We start from the raw sequence: 9,472 nt of genomic DNA on the forward strand, positions 1-9,472 counted from the left end.
TTTAAATGGTAATAGGTCAGGATTTGGGCTCCCTCATTGCCTGTGGCATAGTAAACTGGAATGCATCACAACTATTATCATAACAAGACCTTTCAGTGGCCACATCTTGAAACAGATCTGAGTTTCTCTGGAGTTTCTTTCCTTCTCTGGATCACTACAAATCTGATGGGGTCGAGAAAATAAACAAAATGCATATTTCCCTGCTTTGCTGGCTCCAGCCAATGTGTCCTCCACAGGCTGGTCCCCACCTCATTTCAGGAATGATAAGGATTTTCTGGGGTTATTTTGGTGCTCACAAAAAATGATGGCAATGCATGGACTGCTTGGAGATCCCAGAAGCATTAGGGAAAATTACTGGCTCGGACCTAAACTGGGCTTTGCAGTCACAATCAAACCTTTTTGTAGTGTACTGGATGCTGAAATTCAGGCTTTTAGATCTGACTCAGCTCTGAGTTACACATTTGATCAACTTGGGTAATTGAATCTTTCTTTTCACCTTGGGCAAGGATGTTTGCCACAGAAATGTGACAAAACTCCTCTTCCAGCACTGTCTGTGGTTCGTAGAAATGACATATTCTTTGATAAAATTCCCCTGAAGGAGTTTGAACCCACAAAGTTCAAGTTGATTTTGACAATTGCATTAATTCATCTGTGGGAGAGATCTTTATCAAAGCCATGGATCTCAGGGGTTATTTTGAACTGCCCATTTTCAAAATTAAGATGTAGGGTTTTCTCTGTTTGTTTTTTGACCCCTCAGTGCTATCTGGTAGACAGAGAGATATTGTCCTGCTTTGAGGAATTTCATGCGCCTACTCAAACTTTTCTGTGCCTCACACAGCTGGAAGGAGCAACTTGCAGACAACCCTCTCCTTTGCCACTGATTTTTTTTCTCTGTTATGATGATTTGTTTTAGAGAGCTCTTAAAACTTGGGATTATTTTGTGGGCTTATAAGCAGTGATGTTGGCCCAGTGACAGATTTCTCCATGTCAGCATTCAAACTAACAGTTACCACAAAAGGAAATTCCCTTCTAAAACACTCCCTTTAGGATGAAAATCAAAGTTGTACTCTCTGCTGGTTATTTGAAGTGAAAATTACCATTCAAAAATAGTGGACTGGGAGAATTAAGAATTAATGGAATAAGAATTAATTGCAGGCTGCCACCAATCCACAGCAAGATCCAATACCAGCCATGGTGATTTCTCCATGTCCTTGCTGGGAAGGAAATGAGAGCACCACAGTGCAGATAAAAGGGACCAGGGCAGGGTGGTGAGGGAGGACACGGCGATGCCTTAAATTTTAGCTTTTGTATTTTCCAGATTCTGCACTGCACTGGTGTGTAACTCTGAGAATCTGGGAGGATGGGACTGCAGAACCTGGAGCTGGAATTGGACAATGAACCCCAATGTGGAAATGGACCAAAACTTATAAAAGTGTGAAAAATGGTGACCTGGGGTCCATCTTGGATGTAGCCTTGGCCAGGCTCTTGCACTGCCCAAGGTGAATCCTTTGAAGGCCTTTTTAATAAATCCCTACTTTATTCCTTTAACGCTGTCTAGCCTCTGTTCCAGGCAGCCTCTCAAAGCATCAACAGAGCCTGGAGAGGAGGAAGGAGCCCTCCAAGGCCCTTCTGGCCATGGGCACTTGCAGAGCCCAAGATCCTCCACAGTTACCAAAAGGTTTAGGTAGGTGCCGGCCTCACAGAAGGAAACACATTTACAGGGAAACCCCAGATAATTTTCAAGGCTTTGCTATATAAACATATTAAAGATCTTTAAGTAATCCCCTGGCAGCAAGCAGGCAGCTCATTTCTTGCCGTGTGTTTGCTTTGAGATGCCAATCAAACGCTCTTTCCGCAGCGAGAGCTCAGGGGGAGATTTGCCTTTGTGCCCGCAGCTGGGATCAGGCCCAAGAGGTGACAGCCAGCAGATAAGGGCTTAATTAATGTCCAGAAAGGAGCAGGAGCACAGACCTTATCTGCAGTTTCAGCTGACTCACACGATGGGCTGATAGTCTACTGAGAATTCCATGGAGGTCCAAAAGCAGCGCGGTCCCCTCGGGATCACAGCTTTCCTCTGGGGCACATGTCAGCCAACCTCACTCCCTGGTGGAAAAACTACCAATGAATTCTCCACACGGGCATCATGGTGGATCTTTGCACATAAGGGGAAAACTGGATTTGAAAGTTTTTAGTCCAGTGTTTTCTCTATGTGATGGAGGTAAGAAGTGTGATATGAGCTGCTGAGTGATGGAGCACAGCCCTCTTCTGCCTGCAGCCTGGTGTCTTGTGCCATGGATATCACAAAACATCTAATTTATGAATTGTGACTGTCAGTGAGAAATGCCACCCATGTCTTAAATAGGGATGGATATAAATAGAGTTCATAAAGAATTGAATAAGTTAACCTTTTGGAAAAATAACCCTATTATTTTTTCCCTTGTAGCGCAAAATCCCTCCCACTTCGTTGGAAATACTTTTTAATAAATAAACTTCCTCCAAAACACAGCCATAGAAGCTGAAAGTTCTCCCTTTGAGTTTCGTAATGGAAAGATGCACAAAACAAATTCATATATAAATTCAAAAGCAAGACGATGCAGCTCTGTCAAAGATTTAAAAAGTGCATTGGATCTCTATTTTGGTGATGAACAGGATTACCTGGTGGTTTTTCCCTAGGAAAAGTCATGCTGCAGAGCACCCAAGGGGCTGCAGCCTGCCCTGCCTGCTCTGCAGGTACCTCCTGTGGGGAGGGTGCAGAGATGGTTCCACCATCCCACTGCTTCTCCCCCCTCCCTAGCACTGCTCTGATTGCCTTTAAGAGTTAACAAGTAGCTAGAAGTTAAGAAATGTCTCAGCAAATGGTAGAAAATTGTCCAAAAGGAAGATTAAAACATTCATCAGTCCAAGTCCCACGGCCTGTTGTCCCAAAACAGCCCAAAAGCTGCCTGGGAGAAACCAGGAGAAAAGCAATCAGGAAATTATGAGGTCAAACATGGTGCTTCAGAAGTTTGGTTTTGGCAGAATGCATGCAGGTGGTGTTGGATGGGTTGGGAAGTGCTGCTCTGCTCTGGGGATCAGGCAGAGGAGGTGGGGACAGCCCCTGTTGTGGCACCCCTGCAACAGGACCTTGCACAGGGCAGCAACTCCAAAATAAACTGGGACAGTCAGGACTGATGCACAGCACCTGTGGGGCAGGCTGAGATTTTACAGAAACTCTCATTTCTTTTCTTGTGTCTCTATGCTCTTGCGCTTTTGGGGTTTGTTTTTTTTTCCCCTGATCTTCCCTTATTTTCCTAAATCCCCCTGTGTGGAAACCAACAGTAGCCTTATATGCTCAGTATTTCTCAGTCACACCTTCCATTTTCTGTGTTTATGTATTTTTTCAGGTGCACAGTGGTCTCCTGAAGCTTGGAGGTATCACAGCTCCCGCCCTCCTCCCTTATCTGTTTCAGAGTAAGCATAACCAAAACCTTAAGACCAGGGAAGAAATGAGGGAGAAAAGATACACTACGTAGAAAATATATGTACATATTTTTCAGTAATGACTGGAAAATAAAACTGCCCAGAGGACTAAAAAACATTAAAGGCAATAAAATCAGAGCACAATGAAGGCTGGCACTCGGAGCCAGAGCCTCTGGCACACAGAGGTACCCAGCAGCATCCACTTGATGGATTATGGGATCACGTAATAGACATGTACCTATAGGTATGTAATAGATATGTGATCAATAGCTCATGGGAGCCCAGAAATTTATCTCTGGGATATCAAAATATGAATGGCAACACTTCCTAACCAAACAAAAGAAAAGCCAACCTTCTGGGTGAAGCTTCAGATGGAACAATGTTATCAGACCTCGCTGGGCAAACACGAGGAGCGCATAAAACCCACGGGCTTCCAGGGAAAGCAGCACCTCTCCTCTCGCCAGAGCCATGGATCTGAAGGTGGTCTGTGCACTCTCCATCACCCTCATCATAGCCCTCAGCACCCTGGCAGAGGGAGTTGCACCTCCATGTAAGTACATCCATGTGCTGTTGCCTTCCAGGTACGTGTGGGACCCTCATCCCACCGACTGCAGCCAGATCCTGTCAGCTTTAACAGCAAATGGCTCTCTCTGTGCTGCTATTTCTTCCCCAGTGGAGCCTACTTTTTAATTTTTATCAGAGAGATGTATAGCAAAACATGAAAGACTGCAGCTGAACTCTTGTGTTGGTGGAATAACCAGGAACCTGCTGCAAAGGCAGAGGAGGTCGCTAGAACAGGACCAGGGCTGGAACAGGAGCCAGCTTTGTCTAAATTTTCTTCTGATGTTTGGTTTCTGCTGCTTTGCCACTTGAATGCAGTTTTAAAGGAGTCTATCTGCCTTCTCATTTAAAGGCAAGTCATTTAGACAGCTCCAGAAGTGGAAAGCAAATAACTCAATGACAGCTGGAGGACAGCTCCAGAATTTCTTCTGGTTGTGGCTGACTGTTGCAAATGACTTAAAATGTTAAGAGCTGCAGCTATTTTCACATCATCCTGTATTTTATAATCACCTGCCAAGAATGCAAAGATTTTGTCTCTTAACACCTGTTGAATATCCACTGGATCCTTAAGTCTTTTCCTCTTCACATGAGATGGGCAGAACTGCAAACGTTTAATAGCATAATATTTGAAGTTCTTGGGATTTCCCATTTGGTGTAGTCAATTCGAAGCCCACAGACCCTGGGCTGGCTTGGCTGCAAGTGAGACCACAGACTCTCAAAGTGGGGTGTACAGCCCTGACCAAAACTGGTAGAGGTTTAAAAGCAACTTGGAAAGCATCTCGGGAAAGAGCATTGCTCCCAGTGAGTATTTGATAAACACCCCTCTATAACAAGTGTGCAAACTGACACCCTGTAACTTGCTCCTTCTGTCCTGAACAGCAAAATGCCAGTGTAAAGTGGTTCCCAGGGAGAGGACAAACTGTGGCTACCCGGGGATCTCAGCAGCAGAGTGCAAGAAAATTGGGTGCTGCTTCAACGCTTCAGTCCCCAGTGTCCCCTGGTGCTACAATCCTAAGCAAAAGAAAGGTAATATCTCTGTCAGAAACACTGATTTAACTCGTGTTTGATTATCCAGAAAAGTGTACAGCCAGGGAGCAGTTCTGCCTTTCTCCTTAGGCAAGAAAGGTGGGCACAAACCTCTGTTAGGAGACCAGTGGTGGTAAAATCCAGTCAAGCCTTGCTTACATCAGACCTCTGCCTCGTCCTCTTCACACAATAGATTTCCTCTTCCTTCAGGCTTCTAGTTATCAAACAACCTGTGCTGATTACTTTGAGAGATTTCAGTGTCATTTGTGGTCTTGTCCATGGGTAGAGCAAGGGATACACAGCACTTATTTAAGTGGGTTTGCTGTGTGGCTACTTGTTTGACAGCTGTCAGTGTCCTGCTTCTATTTTTTACCATGATTTTCTCAGAGAGGATAACAGCTGTTCTCCTGGTCTTTCTAGGATTAGCTGTATATTTTACATAACTGTGTTAGGTAATTGAGTGTAATTAGCTGTATTAATTAACTCAGTGCAAGCTACATTTGCTGGGCTGACAGCACGACTCCTTCTTAGGAGAACTCCAGGGCAGCCTCAACAGCTGCACAGGTGACATGAAAGGAAATGAAGGTGCAAAGGCAATGTTACCCAACAGAAGAACCTGAAATAAATTGAGATTAGTCAACAGGGACCAGAATTACAGTCAGAAAAAATAGTTTTGCTTTTGAGCACTGTTTGCAATTCTTGTAAACCTTGAAAAAGGAGCAGCAGTAGCTTAGGGTGCCATTTTCACAGAGTTGCTTGTCTGAGCAGAACTGTTCCATGAGAGGAAAACTGAAGTATTCAAGCTGGGTGGTATAATCTCTTTACTTCGGATTTTATTTTTAAGCGCCTGGAAGAGCTGTGATTTCCTCCTAAAGAATTATTTCCTTTCTGTAACTTAAGCTGGCATGCAGAGAGGCTGGGTGGTCCCCCCCTGTGTTAGCCAGGCTGCTCTGGGGTTAACATGGGGTCAGGTCATGGGCATACCCTGGTCTGAGGCCAGCGTGTGTGTTACCACCACAGGAGACACAGGACTTTTCACACCACTGCTGGATTTAGGAAAGGTAAAGATGGGCTGCTGCCAGACACTTGCAGGGGTGAATTTTGCCTCCTCTTATCCCTGGAGCACAGCAGCAATTCATCATCCTTTGGAATGTTGTTTGGCCTGGGAGGCCGGGTGGGGATTGGGGTAAATCTGCTGGCTGAAATTGGTTCAGAGAAGGTCATCATGGCCATCACATCTGCCCAGTGACCTCACCTTTGTCTCCTGCCTTTTATTGGTGATTTACATCACAGGCAGACGGAGCATGAAGTAACACATTGTCCTTCTTTCTTTTTGTTTTTTTTTTTTGCTTTACACAGTCAAGAAAATATGTCCCAGCGACCCCTACCACAGGATAAACTGTGGTCACCCTGGCATCAAGCCCAGGGAGTGCACAAGGAAGGGCTGCTGCTTCAGGGCACACCCTGCTGGGGTCCCCTGGTGCTTCTACCACCGCACCGTGGAGGAAGGTAATGTCCCACAGGAGATGTCCTCTGTGTCCCTGTGGATGCTCCACAGCTCCTGGCACTGGCCCTGCTCTGCCCAGGCTTGGTGTGCTGTGCCAGCCAGAGAATCCTAAGGGTGTGAGTAGGAAAAGGGGGCTAAACCCTAAAAAGCAGCCTATTGTACAGACAGTGGGGTGTTGCTGATGCATCTGAGCCAGGGATTTGTGGGCAGTGTGGTAGTCTGGGCTCAGGTGTGAGCTCAAGATCCCAGCTAATCCCACAGTAGAGGTGCAGCCACCCAGCTCACATCCACCTTATCAGCATGAGAGATAACAGGCTTTGCTTTGGAAATGTGAAATGAAACCTACAGAAATTTTGGATCCCCAGCTAACTTTGTTTTAGCTGGGATTGACCTTTCAGCATATTCAATAACCAATAGCCTCAGCCACACTGTGTTCTGTACTACCTACAGTTCATAATTTGGTTTTACTGATCTGGATCATAACTGGGAAACACATCTACATATGGGGGTTGGTCGAGATGGTTAAAAAAATTGCCTTTTGGATGTCCTACATTGAGTCAAAACACTTCCTTGCAACTTGTGTGATTTATGGAGACAACATGTCCCTTAATCCGCTTCTCCTCTTTACCTCTCCAGCTTGTTAAAGGAGAAACTTCCATTGAGAACTTTGCAATCTTTGGATCTACTCCAACGGAACGACAAGTGGAGGTCCCAACTCAGACTTTGTATTTTGCAACAGCCATGATTTCTTGGCTGTTTTTTTATCTGGGATTGACTCCTTTCTGATGAAAAGTTACTGGTAGCTTTTATTCTCTCAGTAGGCTAGCACTACACAGGTTTTCACTGTAATAAAAGAAGTATGACACAACTTGTGAGGGGTTTATTTTTGCTGTCTTTATTTTAAAGCTATATTTTTCTCCATTTCCCAAGAAATTTGGCATGCCAGCAACCTGCTGATGAGGGAGCAGGCACCAGTGCTCCCAAAAGGAACACTCAAATTTTTGTGTTAGTTACACTCCACGCTTGCAAGTGACTGCTTGAATTTGTTAGCTGGCATCACACAGGCCACCTGTCCTTTTGAGCACTGGAAATATTCAGAGCTTGTCTTTATATAGATTTGGGTGTGGGTTGGGCTTTTTTTTCCCTTGAGACATAGGGAAGGGTACCTTTGATAGCTGGTTTGACTCAAACACCTCTTGCTCTCTGCATCTCCCTGTCTCTGGTGCTCACCACAAGCGGGTCCCACAGGTCACGCTCAGGAAATGTCCCTGCAACACTAAAAACAACACACGGGCTCTCCCAACCCTGGCCTAAGCCTGAAATGGAGCTGCTGTGTCTCACCAGACACAGGAGAAGCTCCTGGTGTTGTGTGGCTGCTTTCTCCTGAGGATCTTTAATGCACAGCACAGCAGCTCGAATGCTTCCCTGCTTCAGCTGAGTGAGAGCTTGGTAAAGAGCCCAGGAAAGAGCCTCCAAGAGCTGTGTTGGGAATAAAATGGGGAACCTGAGACTGCTGAAGCAGCAAACTGTGCTCAGGGCTCAGCAGGGAGAGCAGTTGTACAGGGCTGTGCTGCAGGGAGAGAGAAAAAGATGGAGACACAGAAGCACAGAATCACAGAATGGTTTATTTGGAGGGACCTTAAAAGGACATCTAATCCAACCCCCCTGCAGTGAGCAAGGACTTCTTCAACTCCTTCACGTTGTTCCTAGCCCTGTCCAACATGTTCTTGAACTTTTCCAGGGATTTTTCACTTTTCTGAGCAACCTGTTGCAGCCTTCCACCACCCCCACTGTAATAATCTTCCTCCTTGACATGCCTCCTTGGAAGTTTGATCTATCCCTGTACTCTTTAGTAATGAGTAAGTTTATCCAGGTACAAAATTAGTAATTCACAAACCACTTCCATCAGACTAGACAATATGATTTGAATATGGTCAGATACCAGTTGTGATATGAGCAATAAACTGAGCAGTGTACTGAAGGTCATTGGGGGTGTTTCAAAGAATCACATAAAATGCTGAGTTGGGAGGGACCCACAAAAATCAAGTCCAGCTTGAACTGGAGCCCAAGCCCTAAGAATCCCTGTACCTGAGAGTGTTGTTCAAACATTCCTTGAGCTCTGTCAGGCTGGTGCTGTGAGCCCTGCCCTGGGCAGCCTGTTCAGTGCCCAGCCACCCTCTGGGGTAAGAACCTTTTCCTAATACCCAACCTAAACCTCCCCTGACACAGCTCCAGGCCATTCCCTCGGTCCTGTCACTGTCCCCACAGAGCAGAGATCAGTGCCTGTCCCTCCTGTTCCCCTCACGAGGAAGTTGTGGCTGCACTGAGCTCTCCTCTCAGTCTCCTTTTCTCCAGGCTGAACAGACCAAGTGCCCTTAGCATCGTCCCTGGGCATGATGTCACCTGCAAAAACCACAAACTGCTGTGCTGAGCTGAGGTAAAGTGTTCCCAAGAGCCAAGCCACCACTGGGTCATGCAGCTGCTCCAGACATTTGGGGTTATAAATCAGAGTTCGTTGCTCACAGCAGTAATAATTATTACCTAAGGATCATGCCATCATCACTAAGTCCGAAGGGATGATGTCTATTCTGGGAATTTACATTTGGGAAGTGTTTGAGGTCTCTCTATGTGTACTGTTACAAACACCCACACAAATGAACCTGAAAAAAACTGCCTAGAATTCTAAAAAACTAATATTTTTAGAGAGAAAATAAAGCTGGCAGAAACAGAGTGTGTGGGTTAATTCTCTGGTTCTCAGGGCATCGTTTGTCAGGTTGTGGTTGTTTTCTTTAAAGGGCTGAGCAGCTACTAGTTGCTATAAAGTTGGTTATTGCAGAAGCACATCGGTCTCAATAGACAAAGAGTCACAAACATTAAAGTCCATGCTAAGTTTTGGTATAAAGTCCCAAATAGAAGCAG

General features: G+C 45.4%; 1 protein-coding gene across 1 annotated transcript; it reads left to right on the plus strand.

Annotated features, from left to right (window-relative positions):
* The first annotated feature begins 3,927 nt into the window (after positions 1–3,927).
* On the plus strand, positions 3,928–6,701 carry LOC134058119 (trefoil factor 2-like). Its single transcript, XM_062515211.1, has 3 exons — positions 3,928–4,009; positions 4,900–5,046; positions 6,406–6,701. The coding sequence occupies exons 1-3, from the start codon at positions 3,928–3,930 to the stop codon at positions 6,663–6,665; spliced, it is 489 nt and encodes a 162-aa protein (XP_062371195.1). The 3' UTR covers positions 6,666–6,701.
* The last annotated feature ends 2,771 nt before the right edge of the window (positions 6,702–9,472 follow it).

This window comes from Cinclus cinclus, chromosome 2 (genome assembly GCF_963662255.1).
Source record: "Cinclus cinclus chromosome 2, bCinCin1.1, whole genome shotgun sequence".
Lineage (NCBI taxonomy): Eukaryota > Metazoa > Chordata > Aves > Passeriformes > Cinclidae > Cinclus > Cinclus cinclus.